The sequence below is a fragment of the Plasmodium vivax genome, chromosome 12 (genome assembly GCF_000002415.2).
Source record: "Plasmodium vivax chromosome 12, whole genome shotgun sequence".
NCBI classification, from domain to species: Eukaryota; Apicomplexa; class Aconoidasida; order Haemosporida; family Plasmodiidae; genus Plasmodium; species Plasmodium vivax.
In genome coordinates, this window is record NC_009917.1 from 2,664,962 (window position 1) to 2,682,409 (window position 17,448).

The 17,448-nt window shown below is 41.9% G+C and overlaps 7 protein-coding genes across 7 annotated transcripts; 5 read left to right on the forward strand and 2 right to left on the reverse strand.

Annotated features, from left to right (window-relative positions):
- The first annotated feature begins 1,205 nt into the window (after nucleotides 1-1,205).
- PVX_118375 (methionine-tRNA ligase, putative) lies at nucleotides 1,206-4,000 on the forward strand. The gene is made up of 2 exons (XM_001615918.1): nucleotides 1,206-1,861; nucleotides 2,179-4,000. Exons 1-2 carry the CDS (start codon nucleotides 1,733-1,735, stop codon nucleotides 3,265-3,267), a joined length of 1,218 nt encoding a protein of 405 aa, XP_001615968.1. The 5' UTR covers nucleotides 1,206-1,732; the 3' UTR covers nucleotides 3,268-4,000.
- Nucleotides 4,001-4,355: 355 nt separating this feature from the next.
- Nucleotides 4,356-7,322, forward strand: PVX_118380 (hypothetical protein, conserved; the record flags this gene model as incomplete). The annotated part of the gene is made up of 1 exon (XM_001615919.1): nucleotides 4,356-7,322. The coding sequence occupies one exon, from the start codon at nucleotides 4,356-4,358 to the stop codon at nucleotides 7,320-7,322; it is 2,967 nt and encodes a 988-aa protein (XP_001615969.1).
- An 885-nt stretch (nucleotides 7,323-8,207) lies between these two features.
- PVX_118385 (hypothetical protein, conserved) lies at nucleotides 8,208-10,007 on the forward strand. Its single transcript, XM_001615920.1, has 5 exons — nucleotides 8,208-8,560; nucleotides 8,743-8,849; nucleotides 9,054-9,130; nucleotides 9,241-9,301; nucleotides 9,596-10,007. Exons 1-5 carry the CDS (start codon nucleotides 8,541-8,543, stop codon nucleotides 9,658-9,660), a joined length of 330 nt encoding a protein of 109 aa, XP_001615970.1. The 5' UTR covers nucleotides 8,208-8,540; the 3' UTR covers nucleotides 9,661-10,007.
- A 25-nt stretch (nucleotides 10,008-10,032) lies between these two features.
- On the forward strand, nucleotides 10,033-11,827 carry PVX_118390 (ADP-ribosylation-like factor, putative). Its single transcript, XM_001615921.1, has 2 exons — nucleotides 10,033-11,132; nucleotides 11,395-11,827. The coding sequence occupies exons 1-2, from the start codon at nucleotides 10,713-10,715 to the stop codon at nucleotides 11,530-11,532; spliced, it is 558 nt and encodes a 185-aa protein (XP_001615971.1). The 5' UTR covers nucleotides 10,033-10,712; the 3' UTR covers nucleotides 11,533-11,827.
- A 134-nt stretch (nucleotides 11,828-11,961) lies between these two features.
- On the reverse strand, nucleotides 11,962-12,165 carry PVX_118395 (REX1 DNA repair protein, putative; the record flags this gene model as incomplete). The annotated part of the gene is made up of 1 exon (XM_001615922.1): nucleotides 11,962-12,165. The coding sequence occupies one exon, from the start codon at nucleotides 12,163-12,165 to the stop codon at nucleotides 11,962-11,964; it is 204 nt and encodes a 67-aa protein (XP_001615972.1).
- Nucleotides 12,166-12,689: 524 nt separating this feature from the next.
- On the forward strand, nucleotides 12,690-14,455 carry PVX_118400 (hypothetical protein, conserved). Its single transcript, XM_001615923.1, has 3 exons — nucleotides 12,690-12,944; nucleotides 13,136-13,179; nucleotides 13,392-14,455. The coding sequence occupies exons 1-3, from the start codon at nucleotides 12,940-12,942 to the stop codon at nucleotides 14,036-14,038; spliced, it is 696 nt and encodes a 231-aa protein (XP_001615973.1). The 5' UTR covers nucleotides 12,690-12,939; the 3' UTR covers nucleotides 14,039-14,455.
- Nucleotides 14,456-14,920: 465 nt separating this feature from the next.
- On the reverse strand, nucleotides 14,921-16,372 carry PVX_118405 (hypothetical protein, conserved; the record flags this gene model as incomplete). The annotated part of the gene is made up of 1 exon (XM_001615924.1): nucleotides 14,921-16,372. The coding sequence occupies one exon, from the start codon at nucleotides 16,370-16,372 to the stop codon at nucleotides 14,921-14,923; it is 1,452 nt and encodes a 483-aa protein (XP_001615974.1).
- Nucleotides 16,373-17,448: the final 1,076 nt, after the last annotated feature.

The window sequence follows — 17,448 nt, forward strand, 5'->3', positions numbered from 1 at the left end:
GCCAATTTTGTCCATAATAAATCAGCACAGGTTTGCGGCGGAATGGTCATTAAAACGGTACGATAAAAGGTGCGATTATAAAACCGCAAAACTGGTGCAAAGATATGCAATTGCCATTTTGTAACGTTTGTAAATTTTCTACTTTGCGCATTTCTGAAGAGCTGAAAATGTAGAGAAGCATTTAGACAAAGTGTGCTATGCATGATTTTGACGAAGTTGTTTTTTTTTTTTTTTATTTGTTTGTTGCCCTGTGCTGAAGTAGAAAATTCTGTTCATTTCATTTTAAAGAAGTGACGGGAAAAAAAAAACGTACGTTGGATATCCCTTTTGTGGAACGTAATATCCTACCATTTTTTTTTTTACAATTGGGCAAAAGGAGCAAACACGCATTACGCGCGTACTACTAAAAGGGGAGAAAAATAGTACACTTAAACGGAGAAAGAAAAAAACTTTGCGAAGAAGTGCGTTTCTGATTTATGACAAACTGAGCATGTGTACAAACTGGCACATTCAAACACCCCCATTTTTGCGGCGTAGCTGCCGCGTAAAATATGCTCGCACAACAACTCCCGGAGGGTTCTATATTTTTTAAAAAAGGAATCTAAGACGTGTGAGGAGAGGTGAGCACAAACATGTGATACATTTCTGCTGCTTCGACGCGAACGATACCTGTTTAGTTACATTTTACAGGGAGAACTCCGGATGTGTGCGAAATGGGCACAATTTCCCCATGTGGGTTACTCTTTCTGCCCACATAATGGTACATGCATTTTTTCTCATTTCAAAGGTTTACATTATTCGCTTTTCCCCACCGTACATCAAATTTTTACACGCAAAACGTATATCACATGGATGTAACATTCGGATGTATTTGTGACAACCCTGTATGGTACGCCTGCCAAAATGTTGGCCTGCCTTTGTAGTCCCTTTCCAACGGAATGGCGATATGACTACCTTTCTGCAACGTTTTTTTTTTATTTCGCTTTAATTTTCTCTTTTCTGAAGAGGTATATCTTTTTAAGCGCTTCCAAATTTTGGAGAAATTAAAAAATGGTCACATAACCTTTTGGGTAGGGGGGGGCAAAAATAGAAGCAACGTGTAGTATGATGTATGCACGGGTTGCTTCTTTTCCGCGTAGGCGCCCTTCATTCGGCCTACCCGTACATTGTCATATTTTTTTTTTTCTCGCTTCATTTTGTTGAATGGGTACAGTATACGTTGTCAATTAATTTGAGTTGTCGCCGCATGTAAAAAAAAAAAAAACATAAAAAAGTTCCACTCTTACGAATGGTATATTTCAAACATGACGTGAAAAGCAGCTTACAAAAAAAAAAAAAATACAAAAGTACAGAAGTACAAACGTACAGAAGTTCAAAAGTACAAACGTACAAACGTACATGTACAGATGACAAGTGAACGAAGAGGCAACGAACAGCAGAAACGGTTAACCGCTTTGACCAGTTGACAAATTGTCGAACCAAAGCGGCTAGCTTCCACTGGTAAAAATCGAAAAAGCGAAGTTCGAAACGCGCATAAAACGCAAACGCATGCATGTATATATTATGAGAGGGCTGCACGAAGCAAATATGCTAATTCGCCAAGCAAAATTGCTAACTTAAAAAAAAAAAAAAACTTACATAGCTGAAGGAATTCACAAAACCGGCAGTTCCGTTCGTCATATATAACGACACAACCCCCTTTAGAAAGAGCGTAAAATATTTGTCGAGGAAGATGTGTGTTTTAACGTTAGTGCAGGACGATGTAAAATCAGATATTCTGAAATTGGTCCTTGACTTTATCAAAGCGGTGGTCGTCAAAGATGATGAAAAGGTGGCTTTTCCCGAAGTGCGACATGAAAAGGTAAAAATGGGAGCAAGTACACGGGGGAATATAAGCGGAAATGTGTTTATATGTAGATGTTGCGCATTACGCGAGGGGGCCATCCCCAATGGGGCAACATACTGAGCAGCGATTTATAACGCCGTTATGTGCCCACTTGGAAGGACAATTTTTTTTTATACCAGCGATGTGTGCACCTACATTGTACATTTATTACATGTTGCAGTTGAGTTGGCTAAAAATAAACACGTGCAAGTGTGCCTTACCTTTGCGTAATTTTTACGCAACGCGTTTTTTTTCATTTTTCATCCCCGTCTCTGCCGCTCCCCCCTTTGTAGAAAATTTCCTTCCAGTATAAGGACAAACAGTACAAGGAGCTGTTTTGCACGCTTTACGCGATTATCGATATATACGACTGCTACAACGAACTGTTTAACGAAGATGAAGGCAAAGTGAGCGAAAATGAAGAATTCATTTTCCATTTGGCAAGTGACAAATTTAAACTGAAGCAGCTAGACATGAAGCATTTGAATGATTTGTTATGCGAAAAATCGTACATTGTCTCGAATAGGCATGCCTCCATAGTGGACATTTTTTATTTCTGCTCTGTTTATAAACCTTTAAGTGAAATGCCCGCCAAAGAGAGAGTCGAAATTTCACACATATATAGGTGGTTTTTACACATTCAAGAAACCCTAGTGGGGAAATTCACTACACTAAAAAAGTTGGAAGTTAGGGACAGTCTGGAAACTTTTCTAAATAGTAAAAATGTAATGAGCCCAGGTGAACGAGCTAATAGTGTAAGCATGAGACAACAGAAGGATGATAAGAATGCAAAAAATGAAAATGGAGATAATGAAAAAGGTAAAAAGAAAAATAATGCACAAAATAAAAATGCCCAGAAAAAAAAAGTAGAGGAACCAAAGAACCTCGATGATATTACCAGATTAAATATTATCGTAGGGTATGTAGAGGAAGTGGAAATTCACCCAGATGCCGATACGCTGTACTGTTTGAAGATAAATGTGGGGGAAGAAAAATCCAGGGATATTTGCAGTGGCTTAAGACTTAAAAAGAATTCAGAAGATTTACTACACAAATACGTTTTAGTGCTAGCCAATTTGAAGGAAAAGTCCCTTAGAGGAAGAAAAAGTCACGGTATGGTTTTATGCGGGTCTTTTGGTGAACAAATAGAGCTACTTGCCCCCCCAGATGGAGTCAACGTTGGGGAGAGAATTATTTGTGAAAATATGGACGTCAATAAATTGCCAGATAAAACCTTAAGCTTTGATAAGGAGAAAAATCCCTTTTTTCACATCCAGCCACATTTGCTCGTCAAGAACGGTGTAGCGCATTATAAAGATGCCAAATGGCTCTCCTCCAAGGGAGAAATCACTTGCCCCCTAGAACAGGGAACAATTTCGTAGAGGCCTTCTGATAATGCCCCATGTTTGTGTGTATCCTATGCATGTGCGATGGTGCTATGTGTAACGGTTGAGAGGTGGGAATTTACTCGTGGGGTTAGTGACCGAACGGGTGAACGAAGAACAAACAGCTGCGTAACCGAAATGCACAACGGGGAAGCAGGAGAAGCGGAAATCATGCACGCGAGGGAGGCCAAAAGGCCATCTCCATCTTTCGCTCCACCTTTTCTTCGCGTCGTCACTTCCTGCGCCTCCGCACATGCATATGCACATGTCCACACGTTTGTGTTTATGTAGAAAACCGCCTTTACGCGTATTCACCAAACAAAAAATGTATACTCTTTCGAATTGTGCCCTTTATATCAATTTTTTCATAACAGTTAAACTATAAAAAATGAAAAAAAAGAGCAAAAAAGCGCAAAAAAACGCAAAATAAAAAATCGTATAAGGTGTCACCCATGGGCATAATGCACGCACGTCGTGAAAGGATTGCTGGGGGAAGGAGGCTAAGCTCCCCAACCTGAAATTGTGCCAGCTGAAATGAGTGGCCGTTTTTCCCTGCAAAGGGAGCAGCGAGGATGAAAAGCGTGAAAGGGGACACCTCTGCGAAGTAAAAAAGGGAAGTCACTTGCCTAAAAAGTTGAAATAAAAAGGCTATTTTTTTGAGGCAATTAACTGCACAGGGTTAACGTGTGTGTATGCGTTTGTGTTGGTGCCGTTCCTTACTGCTGCTTAGCCAAAAAAAAAAAAAAAAGCGTCGTAATTTTTTGCCCACGCATTAGCAACGTTTTTGCAGAAAGGCGCCCAAATGAATATGCAAATGATGCCATTTTTAAGTCAGCGCAGAGAAGGAAAGTTTTTTTTTTTTCTCGAAGCGGACGATTTGCGCAATGCGTTAGATACGCACGTGCAGAACATGTGGAGGCATACCTCTGCAGAGAAAGGCTGACGCGAATGCGAAGTTGGGGGACGCACCAACGTGGCTGTGCAACGGTGAGTGGCCAGCATGACCGGTGATGGGAATACCGAGAAGCTCGCCGCCGATCGCTGTGCCGAACGCAACGCCAGGCACCCCGCTTGGTAAGGCGAAAATGCAGCTACTGGGCCAGATCTTTCGAAGGTACGCCAGCTTACGAGCCAAACTGAGGGCAGAACAGGTGAGCAAAAATATGAGCCACAGTGCGAGAAGCCGCGTGAGCAACGATGCGTACGGAACGCACGGATCGCACGGATCGCACGGATCGCACGGAGAGGCGGGCAGCCCCAACGGCGTAAGCAGAAGACAGCGGGAGAGGAACACAAAAATAGATGCAAAAATATATGAACAGTTAAAAAAAAAAATGCTGGGGAAACCCATGAATAAGTTGCAAAGGAAATACCTGAACGAGAAGAGGCCCAATTTTGCGCCCATATTTTTAGACCAGTTAAAGCCAAGAATGATACTGTACAAAACGGCCATTCAAGTGAGTGAGCTGCCCTTACCAAAATATCCAGAAATAGCATTCATAGGCAGATCAAATTGTGGAAAATCTACCCTAATCAACGAATTGTGTGGAAGAACAAATAAAGCGAAGGTGAGTAAATTACCAGGATGCACGAAAGAAATACATTTTTATAAAATAGCAAAACCTTGCTTGTTATGTCTAGTCGATTTGCCAGGATATGGGTTTGCCCATAGTAAGGAAGAACTACGACTACAGTGGAATGAATTTACTTTATTTTATTTAAAAAACAGAAAAAATTTAAAAAAAGTTTTTGTTCTCATTGATTGCAGAATTGGACTGAAAACAAGTGACAAAGAATTGCTCCATTTTTTCGACCGTTATAATATTAAGTACCAGATAGTCTTAAGCAAATGTGACTTACTGAATACGAAAGACTTAGCCATAAAGATTCAAATCGCGAACGAGGAAATCGCGTGCTTTAAAAATTTGGAGGCCCCCATCATTCCCCTCAGTTCGCTCAAAAGGCAGAACTTGAATGAGCTGCGGAGGGAGATTGCCCGGTACCAGCTAAACAAAACCATCGTTAAAAATAACATCGTCATGAAGATCAACGACTTGATCGAGCAGAGGCGGTTGCGCAAGTTGGCGGCGGGCGCGATTAGCGGTGTTGGCGGGGTTAGTGGTGTTGGCGGCGTTGGCGATGTTAGCAGCATTGGCGATGTAAGCAGCGTTAGCGGCGCAGTGGAGGGCCAGCATAACCGCCCCCCGGGGACCCCCCCAGACGGGGGCCACGCAGAAGGCATAAGCAAAAGCAAAGGTAAAAGCAAAACTAAAACGACCAGCGTAGGGGAGACCCTGTCGAAGGACATCCTACTCAGCGATGACACCATTTCGGACGCATTAAATAGGTGGAAAAAAAAGGACACACCGATGGTGGACAGACCTTTTAATCAGTTTATGAGTTCCCACATGAAGATTATAATAAGTGCCCTGCAAGAAAAGTTTCTGCGCCACTGCCGTGAAGAGTTTAACGAGAGCGACCTAAACATTATTGACGACGTGATTGAAAAGTGTGGTAAACTGGGCCACCAAGATGAGAATTTGGCGAACCCATCCACAAGGCAGATAAATGATGCAGAACAGTTCTGCGTGAACAACACACGGGGTCATCACAATAAGGGGACCACCTACATGCAAAATAAACAAAGGAAATACAAGAAAGGGTTGCAGTTAACGGAACAGCAAATGGAAGGTGACAGGGGGGAGAGGCACCCTGGGGGAGAGACCATTGGCAACGAATCTAATAAGGATGTTAGTGAAGATTTACCCCCACGGGGAAGATCCCATGGAGGAGCCAGTAAAAAGATTGATGTGAAAGAAAATAAGAAAACCTACGTGGGGAGCAGCGAAACGGTGTCAGAACAGACGTGGGGTGCCGACCAACCGGTGGGTGATAATCACTCATCATATTGTTCAAACGGTCTGGAAGTTCCCCACAGTGTTGGGCATAAAAACAAAACTGGTGATTATTCAAATCTGCCCTTGCTAAGCAGTATCGACTCGATGGAACTAGAAAAGGAGCTACTCTTGGACAGTCTGCTTTTATCGGATGAAAAAAAGAACAACCAATATGAGTACCTCCATTGCGAAGACGTAAAAATGGATAATCTATTTGAAGCAAAAATAAACCAATCATGTAGCGATCAGTTTAAACGTGAGGATTATTCCAAAGTTAAGGAAAACCTTCTGTTGGAAGAAGAAGATACATATACCCCCGAGGATTATGCAAGTGGGTTAAAGAGGAGTAAAGCGGCCACACAGAATGGGGACATCCTCTCCAGTTACGCCTTTAACATAAAGGATAAAGGCACGCATCAAATATACGAAAAAATAAAGTCAGATGCGTACAAGATGTATAGAAGTAGGCAGCTAGAAAGTTTAGAAGCGCAAACCAGTTGGGGAACACCTGGACGAGGCAAAAATGTGCACAAGGGGGAACCGCACACTACCGTTCGTTCCGCTTCACAAGGGGACAGCACCAGTGTGGGAAAGGGCTCACCTATATGTAGTGGCTCCCCTGGTGAGCTAGCCACCCCCCAGGGGGCATCCCCCGCGAATAGAGAAAACACAGATATGAAGAAACATTACATTGGCTTAAAAACCAGAAGCAGCATTATCAAGGGAACCAAAAAATTAAAATTATTTGGTAAAAAAAGAACCAATGATATTGTTCACGTCCCTACCGATTTGGCAACGGACTATTTTAAGCTAAGCAACAAGACCACCGTTTACGATAAAAGGAAGAACAGCTGGAATTACATTAACTCTAAGTATAATAAGTGGCTTAAGAAAATGACCCGTAAGAAGATCTCCACCGAAATTACCAGCCCAGTTAAAAAGGTAGACGTCATGGTGAGATATGCGCAGAAACAGGAAAGCAAATATAAGAAGGAGAAAAACAAACTGCTTATGCGGAAGAAGGACTTGGGCATGATCACCAAACCGCCTAATCATAAGAGGGGCCAAAAGATTTCAAAAAATTTTACCCTATCGGATGAGCAAAAGATGTTTGATAGGGAGGCCTTTTTTAAGTACCGCGATGTCCAAAAGTGACTTGTGCACGGGGAAGGTGTGCAAATGGTTTTGCATTCTTCTGTGATGTGTGCTAATTGGGGGTCCTCTAATTTGGGGTCCTCTAATTTGGGGTCCACTAATTTGGGGTCCACTAATTTAAGGCACCTCTGCGACGGGGCATCTTCCGAATGGTTGGTCGGTTAGTCAGTTTATCAGCTGACCAGTTGGTCATCCGTCAGTGGCAGCCTTTTTACCGTTCCAGGTGTTCTTACGTAGTTGCGAGAAAAAAGCGCACATCGTTTTGAACCGTCCTCTATATATCGCATACGTACCACATGTTTTTCGTAAGGATGGCCCTCCAAAAGGGGGGGAGCCCATATGGCTATGCGGCACATGGGCATTCCGTACATTCGCAGGGAGGTGTACTCCCTTGTACATAGCAATGTGTCATTCCCCGCTTTAGCTCTTTTTTTTCTCTTTTTTTGTAGAAGTGTAAAACAGTCCTCTTTTGGAACTTAACCAATGACCGCTCAATTGAACGGTACGTTTGTGCATCAAAAGAAGAAAATAAAAAAAAAAAAAAAAAAAAAAGCAAACATGTTATATGCATACTTGTGTATATGTGCGCTTCTGTTTTACATTTTTTACGCATCGGCGCGCAATTTGCCAAATATTTTTCCCCCCGCTTTTCACAAATTTGTCTTTTCAAAGTGCACGTAATTTTGCCGTGTAAGAAAATTTGTCGAAGGAGAGGCATATGCACATGTACGTGGTCTCTCCCACGTGGCCGCGCATGTAATAAAGCTTACCGTGACTGAACTGGCTCAGTACACATCACAACTGCAGTTAATAAGAACGCCCCTTTTTATAAATTTATTCCTTTCTCTTTTTTTTTTTTAATACGATAAAACTTTGCTAATTTTTCATCGGCTCCTCGAACCCGCAGAAAATCCAAAAAAAATTGCGTGTTTTACGACAGGCAAATTTTTTCTTCCATATTTTTTTTTATTTTCCCAGCGCTCACCTGTAGGGGGAAGGGGCACACTCTTTTTATTACTCCCCAATTGGTCACTGCGTATTTTAACGTAAGGGCCAACTTTGCTACGTCGAAGGGACGCACAATTTGGCAACCCTGGCATAGGAGCGGCACATCAAGGAGGGCAAATCCCCCGATATAGCTTTTATGCCTGTGCGAAAAGATACTCGTAAAGTTTTACAAACAAGCGTAAGATATACACCTTTCCCGTGAACCCTAAAATGGAACAGTTCATAGCGCCGTAAGCAGGAGGCACATCGACCATGGGGGGATGATCGATCCTATCGCCCCGCACAAATTTACGTCTCCCCATGTGGATACATGCGTACCTATACATGTATATATATATGTGTAGCTATGCACGTGCGTATTTATGAGACCCTTTCTCTATGCCCCCTTTTTTTTTGTTCCCCAAACTGCCAGGAGAGTCAACAAAAAATACCTGAACAAATTTTACAACAAGAATGTGCGAATAGTGGGCAAGGTTTTAAAGAAGGAAGGAGGGGAGCTGACTCTGCAAACGTGCGATAGTAAGAGAGGGCTCTACAAACGTGATGTGATTACACCGTGCGAGCATAAGCATGTGCATACCTCTGTACATTCGTATATGCGCTAGGAAGTGTGCACCCCATTGCGCAGATACATTCTGTGTCTATGTATGAATATGCGCGTGTACACACTGGTGCCACGCTTCAACACCTGATGTTTTTTCCCCAAAATGGAATGCTTCTCAGATGAAGAAATAAAATGCTTTTTGAGTGAAAGCCAAGGGGAAGACAAGTTAGATCAGTATGTCGAAGTTTTAGGGAAGGTAAGGAGGCGCCATATTATGCATTTACGTCTGTTTGGGAGAGTCTCCCATGAGTGCGTTGGTTCGTTACCTGCACATGCGAGCTGCAATCCGCTTCTCCTCATTTTTAGGTGAACGAAGATGACACGTTAAGCGATATAGTGTACGTACAGAATGGAGGAAATTCTTTAAGTAAGCAAAAGAATATAAAGAAAAAGGGGGAGAGAACTTCCCCTCCTTGCACATGAGACGTGTTAAGCGGCCTACTGCCATACTGGCCATATGCGCACAAGCAGGTGTGCATGCGTACTCCTGTTCTACATCGCAAATGGGAAAAGTGGACGCGAAGAAAAGGAGTTATGCCGCTACGATAGTTAAACACTTCGGAAAGTTTCCGCTTCTTAGAAGTTTACAAGTTCGATGCTGTAATGAAATAAAAAATTCACGTTAATTTGCATCTTTTCTTTTTTACTTCCTTTTTAACAGATTTAAATGAAATAAATAATTTAATAAACTTAACCTTTCTCGAAGAATTTGGGGAAATCTTTTAATTGCCTCTAACGAAAGGAGTTATTTTGTGTACGCCTTGGGCCTGCATGTTGCGGGCATTACACAGTGGGGTTTTGAATAACACCCTTTTATGTTTTTATTTTTCGCAGTAGAAGTTTCTTTTTTTGAGATACTACTGCTATTTCGCGGGAAATTTACCTTTTTTTTTTTTCCTTTTCCGCGAAATGTTTTCATATCAGTTCGATGGGATTTCTCCCATTGCCTGTAAATTTTACGTTGCCTTTTTCCTGCTTCTTTTTGAATGCATAAAGGCGTTTGTACTATAAAGCGAACAGCGACGTTATTTCTTTTTTTTTGCCACAATTAAACTGAATTAAATTAGCAAACAGGGCAAATATTATACCTGCTATTTTGACCGGTGAGGTTATCACAACTTGCCATTTTGCGTGCATACCAACGGGGAGGAAAAGGCATTAAATTTTATGCATTTTTAAAATCGGCCGCGCGTCGATGTGGCCGGGCATTTTTTCCTTCATTTTATTACACCCCAAAGGAGGATTAACTTGTAATAGCGGATTGGTGTGCGCGTGGAGAAAGGCATTTTGCAAAAATTGAGGAATATTTTTTGGAATTTCTCCCTTGTGAGAACTACAGCGCGAAATTGCTTTTCGTGCACGATTGCATTGGCATCACTTCAAACCGTGACTGATTAAAAATGTCCCTATTTCGAAACGGAAAGGGACAACCGTTTTAATGGCATATTTAGCGCATCAGTATAGAAGCTCGTTAACCGCTTTGCCATTTCGCGAGGGGGGAAGTATACAAAAGAGAGGCATAAAAATGCACGCAAAGGAAGCATTCAGGGGACTAAGGGTGATGACATTACTGACACTCGCTTCAACTGCACGCTGTTATCCGAAGTGAGTGAAAGGGGACGTGCGCCTGTCGTATACCTGTGCAGGCAGCACGCAGGTGTGTGTACGAGTATGTACATATATATATTTATATCTATATGTATGTGTGTATGTATGTACTCCCGCTGAGCCATTCGCCCGCGTAATTTTAAGGAGGCCCCCCCCGGGAACGCGCCAAAATGGTGCTCCTGAAAATTCTCAAGAAAATAAAGGAAAAGCAAAAAAACTTAAGAATAATCATACTTGGGTTGGACAACGCGGGGAAAACGACAATCGTGAAGAGGCTCCTGGGGGAAGACATTTATAAGGTAAGTCCCACGTTCGGATTTACCATTGAGACGTTGCAGTTTGATAAGCACCTGATTAATATATGGGACATAGGGGGGCAGAAAAGCATTAGGCACTTTTGGAAAAATTATTACGAGAATGTAGACGGCATTATTTACGTCATCGATAGTTCCGATTTGTTCAGAATCCAGTTATGTTCATATGAGTTGAAGCAAATTTTAAAAGAGGAGAGGCTCTACGGGTGTTCCCTGCTGATTTTATCTAACAAGGTGGACATAGAGAACTCTTTAAAGGTGGAGCAAATCGTTCATGTAAGTGTTGCGCAGTTTGGCAGTTTGGCAGTTGTTCTGCTGCGCTGCTGCGTTGGCGGGGAGAGCCGAGCGAACGGGAACGCGAACACGCAAATATACATGTGCATGCTTCTGCACATACGCGGTTAAGCGCAGCTGCGTGATCGCTCCTTTTTGAAGCGCACTCGTCTAAGGCGTAGTTCGTAGCACCTCTCGAGTGATCCACTCCTGTGCTTATAGAGACACACATGCCCATGCGCCCCTTGAACAATTCTCCTCGCAGATTTTGAAGCTAAACGAAATGAACATCGATCGCCACTGGTGCATAAATGAGTGCAGCGCTTTTTCGGGAAAGGGGTTACTAAAGTCGTTTATGTGGTTGATCGATGACATAAGCTACAGAATTAACAGCACTTACTGATTTGGTTCCTCCCCCTCGCGCTTATTCGAACAGGATGTGCCATTCAAGAAGCTGTACGTTTGTTTGAAGCGCATATGTATGTATTATTTCTTCCCATTAGTGCAAAGTGCGCGCTTTACTCAAGGTCCTATTCCACTGTCAGACAATTTTGCATTTTTTAGGAGTTAATTGCTAGCGAAAAGGAGAAGATCACACAAGCGCATAAAAAAAAGTTACTCTGTTGCTTTCCACGTATGTATATTCATTTACATACGCAAACACGTGCACACACAATTGCGCAATGTGCTCTTAGCAGATGGCATTTTTTGAAAAAGTGCAACGCTTTTTTGAACGAATGGCCATTTTTCGGAGTACGTTTTGGAAACGTATATTCCCCTTGAATGTAAAAAAAAAAGGTAAGACAATTCGGCAAATGAAATAATTTCCGCATTACTCTTCCGTTTCGTGCCTTTCCGTGTACTCCAACTGTTTTATCACTTCTTTTTCCAAAAAGTCGTATACATTTTCTTTGCACAAGCAAACTGTCTCACTGATTTTTTCTATCAAGAAGTTTTTGTCTTCATTCATGAGCAGAATTATTTGCATCGTTGGCTCGTCGCATTTCACTAAAACTCCCTTTATAGCAGTAACCATTTTTTTACTGTCTCAAAAGGAGTGAATTTTTTCCCAACCAGTTAAGCTTTTGTCATAATCGATCGGCGTACGTGCGCTGGTTAATGTGGCAGCTGGATTAGAAGCTCATATGGTTAGCTCTTTATGTAATATGTGGCCCCCAAAAAAAAAAAAAGGGGGAACTACAAAAAAATTATCTTTAAATGTTAAGCTGTGAGCGGGATGGGGTTCTCCACACAGTCTTTACAACTGGATTATTCACCCCAAATTTTGTGCATAATTTTACGGCAATTTCTTTCACCATAAATGGCATAATTTTTCGTACATTTTTACTGAAGCAAAAGCAGCATTTTTGGGGGGAGGAAATGCTATGCGAAAAAGTAGGCACTGCTTTTTAGCAAAATGAGCGTATATTTTTTTTTTTTTCATATATGATTGTACTATACCCACGGGAGGGGGCTGATCGTACGTGAGGGAAAAAAAAAAAAAGATAACGTTGGGACGAACGGAATAAACGAAATGATCGCATCGTAAAAAGCAAAATCGTTGGAAAAAAAAAAAAAAAAAAATAAACGCACGTCAGGACATGTACGCAAATAAACACTCGTGCCGACCATCAACACGTTTTAGCAGCACAGGGGGACATAAGTGGAAAACGCACAATTTTGCAACAACACAAATATTTGGGGAAGGGCAAATTGCTAACCTGTTCAGCTGAGCGGACAAATACATTTCAGTCAAGGGGATAAGAAACCGCGCTCCTGTGAAGCATTTTTACAAAACAGACAAGCGAACATGAAGTAAGGCCGAGGGGGAATCGCCAACGCGGGAAGGGGGCGCGGCGGATGCTTTGCCCTGTGCATATTTATGCTATCACATGCTCGTTGTGATGGCCACATTTCATTTCGTGCACGCCGCTTCACTTCGCCCCATTTCGCTCCATTTTGCTACACTTAGTTTATCTCTTTCTCTGAACGATTTTCCCCCTCAGATTTTTCAAGCCTAAGAAGGAGCACACGCTGGACGACGCATATGGTAATAGCGTTTTATGGGCGCAAAAAAAAAAAAAAAGAAAAAAAAAGCACCATGTAGGGTGTGTTCCCTTTAAGGGTTCATATGTTTGTTCCCCCCCTTTTTTACTAATCATCTAAACGTCCGGTGAATGGACACAACACCGCACGTGTAAATGGAAGAGTACGGCCAAGTAACATGCCCCTTCTCACGAACACCTGCTCGCCCCTTCGCAGGAAACCTGGAGAAGAGCGTGAAAAGCATTGATGAAAATATCGACAAGTACAACAAGGAGCTCAACATCATTAAGCAAAAAATTGAGGAGGAAAAGAAAAAGAAGCCAGTCAATCAACACGCCATTAATAACTTGAGAAACAAAGCGGCCATCATCATTAAGAGAAAAAAAACGTATGAAAGTAATAAAGAAAATACGCTCGGAATTCAATTTAATATAGACCAAATAAAATATGCAAATGATAATGTGCAAATGTCAATTGATACCTGTAAGGCTCTGGAGAGCACAAGCAAAATTATGAAAAAAAATATGAAAAAAGTGAACATTGCAAAAATAGAAAAATTGCAGGATGACCTTTTTGATTATATGGAAGAGGTAAAAGAAATTGGGGAAGTTTTGTCTTCCTCTTATGATATTCCCCTAGAGTTGGACGAAAACGAAATTGATGCAGAGCTGTCCCTAATCGAGGATAGCATCATAGACGAACAGGTTGAGGATAACATTACTGATTATTTAGAGAGTGACAAAGTGGAAGAGAAAGAGGAAAAGGCGCCGGAGCAGGAAATGCCTGTCACGGAAAAAAACACAGAATTTGTTAAAAATAAAGCAAACCAGAGTGAAAGTTACTATACGCAGAAGGAGAGCTAAGGTGGAAAAGGCGACCCTCAGTGGTATGAATGTTCGTTGCAGTTAAAGTGGGTCAAGTGAGAAAAAAAAACACACAAAAAAGGGAGAGATAGGATGGGGGGGTTAACCACTGCACTGCTCTTCTTCTCTCATAAGCTGCTTACACAGGTGTGTGCATTTATTTACCCCCGCATTGGGGCTCCACAACTGCGAGCCGTACACTTTTCGCTTCAACGCCCTCGCATGGGCAAGGTAAGCGGTTTAATATTTGAACATGTTATCGTAGTGGCACGTACCACATTTTGTGTGCACCCCTGCTGAATTAATGTAGAAGGTATTCCTTTTTTTTGGGGAGGCCTTTATTTTTTTTTTTTTTTTTTTTGTAAATTATCGAATCCTTTTAACGCCTTTTTTATGCCCCAAGTGTGGCACCCATATGAGTATTCGTCGCGTAGGAAGATAAATTTGTCTAATCAGGAGCAACACATTTGTAAAGAATGCGTGGCAGAGATGGACGTTGAGGGGGGTCATGTCAGTGGGCATTTCTCCTCCAACTGCTGCCTTTTAAGATGAATCGAGGCGAAACAGTACATGAGGAATTTCACAAATATAGGAAAAAAAAAAAAAAATGTTTTCCCTTTCGATTAGTTTTAAGTACCACTGGGGCTAATTATGTACACAAATTCACGAAAAAAAAATTGCAGCAAACGGTTTGGAGGGCTGTTGTGCTGGTAGGCACACAGGGAGGCAGCATGTTGAACGGTTGCGTTTGCCTAGGTGATGACTATAAGCGGCAGGTTTTGACGCACACGTGTGGAATAATGTACATACGAATATGCACACATGTGGAATAATGCACATCCGAATATGCACACGTGGCGGTATATACTGCCCTGCCGGCGCTCAGGAATCCTTCTTAAAAATCTTGGAGGGTTTATACTTGCTGTCCTGTTCGGGAGAGCACATGAAGGGCCAGTAATCGTGCAGGCATTTCTCGAAGACGTGATTTATAAACTGATGGGTGTTGTTTGCGCAAGGCTTGTACTGGTTGAGAGACGAATACACATTATTATATATGCATTTATTTTTTGGGGTAGCGCTAATTGAGGGGCTTTTAAAATTAGTAAAGACATCATGGTCGGGGGAAAAATACTTGCTGTTAAAATAGCTGCACTGATTGCTCATATTGTAGGCTCTTATTTCGGAACAAGCAATATGGTGGCAATTATACATGTCTATATTTGCCCTTGCAAAATCAAAGGCATGTATAAGTTCATGCGTCAGTATATATTTGAGCTTATAATAACTGTTAATATTATTTGAACACAGCCAAATGGTGTTGCTTATAGGGTTGTACCCACCTACGTAATTTGATTTTCTTTCCTTGGAAGGAGCAGTGGTTGGGTTGTTACTATACCTAATGGGGGACAATTCCGAGCACGAGCAATTTTCCTTGCTCTTTGGTTGATAATTATTTTTATTATTCACAAAAACATCACCCACTTTGTACGGGGGGGTGAAGAAGCTCCCCACCTTTTGAAAAAATGTTTTCTTCTGCTCTTTATTATTAGGGCAATTTATGTAGATAACGTTAATTGGGCGATTTAACGCAGATAAGGCGTCCACTAGAATTTTAACTCTATAATTGTTCAACACGAAGTACATAAAAAGTTGCAACTTTATTTTGTCGTACGGACTTATGTCGTCATTAAAGTGGGTTACAAATTTGCTTTCCTTTTTTATGAGTGCGCTGTTTGGCAGGGAGTTATCTGGAGGGGGGTTATTCGGGGAGTGCTTCTCTGAAGGGGAGTTCTGTGGCAGTTCCCCTTTCGTTAAAGGTGTCCCCTCGGGGTAAATTTGCCCTCCCCTGTCTGCGCCACTCCGTGGTTTGTTAGTCTTGCTCGACAAGCCATTCTCCGAATTTGCGTCTATTTGCTTCTCTCCTGTCTGGGGGGCATCCCCCTCAGCGTTGCGATTCGCCGTGCCGCTTTGATTGCTACCCCCGAGTGTGGTTTCCCTGCCTTGGTTCATCGTGGGGGTGCTATCTGCCCCTCCATCAGGCGTGACCTTTTTATAGTGGTGAACAAATCCCCCATTTTTTTGAAGCATAGATTTGAAATTATCATTTATGTTACAATTGATCACGAAGAGGTCATTATAGTTCGGCCACTTGCACACATTTTTATATTTCAGTGAGTATTGTACCAAAAATAACATGTCACTGAGTTTCTTTTCTTTTCCTTTTTTTACAAAAATTTTTTCTACACTCTTTTTTAAATCAAATTGGTGGATTTCTTTACCAATTTGTTTAATTTTTTCCTTTCCTCGTTCCACCCTCTTGCGTACCTCTTCCATCTTTTGCTCTATGCTCAGCGGAAGGGGCATAAATGGGTGAAGCTTTTACTCTTTTCCCTGAACATGCCTTCCGAGTGTTCCCTTGCCTGTTCGATTTTTGCCTTTCATGTTGTACGCAGCACCTTTTTTTGCGCTTTTCGAAAGGGGCATAAAAGGAGATATCACTCAGGGGGGGGGGAAATAATCGCGATGACGGCGGGATGAAGAGAGAAAAAAAAAAAAATCAAATTACACCTGTGCGAGGGGTAATACCCAATGGAGCAAACCGAGCAAACGAAGCAGCACCAGCAGAAAAACCGAAATGAATAAAACGAGCTACATACAGAGGACCCAACAAGGGAAATATTATTAAACGTTGCAAAAGTGTAGATAACTTACAACCTACACGAAATGGAAAAACAAATGGGGGAAAAAAAAGAAGTGTTATTTCCAAATCCGTGCGCATGGAAAATTTTTCGCAAAGTAAGGACGTCCCCTCCTTATACAATTTGGGACAATGCCTCTTTTGTCTGCGTTGCTCATCATCCCAATGTGAGAAATGATTAAGCAGTACGTTTAAGAAGGCAAGCAAATTGGGGCGTGCGATAAATTCCCCTACCATTGGGTGTGAGCTCGCATGTTGTTACCAATTTTGAGAGTGCCTCCTCGTGGTGGAAAAAATGTATATGCACATATGTAGATTCAAAGTAGCTGATGTTCCCTATGAACGTTTTAAAGTTGCAAAAAAGGGGGGAAAGCGTTTACGTGCCCCCTTTTCCGTTTCGAATGAAATTTCAACGTGGTGTGTGATTAATGTGTAGGGAACACCTTCCGTTTGTTCTTTTTAGCTTTATCTAGCTTCGTTTAGCTTTTAACTTGCTATGGAAACGTGTGCAGCCAAGATGGGCTTGAACTTGGGTACATTCTCTTCCAGTTCGATTGGACCCCAAAAGAGGTTCGCTTACATCGATTCCGCGTTTTGCGGGTTGCTTCTACATATGGGAGAAATTGCCTCCTTTGCACGATCCGCCGCTGACTCGCTTTCGTTTCCGTGAAGGCGGTAAAAAGACCCCAATTTGAGCAGCTCCAAGGTGAGA

Bases quoted from the DNA above. Each gene is read 5' to 3' on its own strand.
- PVX_118400 (XM_001615923.1), top strand. The intron at 13,180-13,391 runs GTAATAGCGTTT...GCCCCTTCGCAG, and splicing joins CACGCTGGACGACGCATATG to GAAACCTGGAGAAGAGCGTG.
- PVX_118385 (XM_001615920.1), top strand. From the start codon at position 8,541: ATGGAACAGTTCATAGCGCC. The intron at 8,561-8,742 runs GTAAGCAGGAGG...CCAAACTGCCAG, and splicing joins ATGGAACAGTTCATAGCGCC to GAGAGTCAACAAAAAATACC. The intron at 9,131-9,240 runs GTAAGGAGGCGC...CCTCATTTTTAG, and splicing joins ATGTCGAAGTTTTAGGGAAG to GTGAACGAAGATGACACGTT.
- PVX_118375 (XM_001615918.1), top strand. From the start codon at position 1,733: ATGTGTGTTTTAACGTTAGTGCAGGACGATGTAAAATCAGATATTCTG. The intron at 1,862-2,178 runs GTAAAAATGGGA...CCCCCTTTGTAG, and splicing joins CCGAAGTGCGACATGAAAAG to AAAATTTCCTTCCAGTATAA.
- PVX_118390 (XM_001615921.1), top strand. From the start codon at position 10,713: ATGGTGCTCCTGAAAATTCTCAAGAAAATAAAGGAAAAGCAAAAAAAC. The intron at 11,133-11,394 runs GTAAGTGTTGCG...TTCTCCTCGCAG, and splicing joins AGGTGGAGCAAATCGTTCAT to ATTTTGAAGCTAAACGAAAT.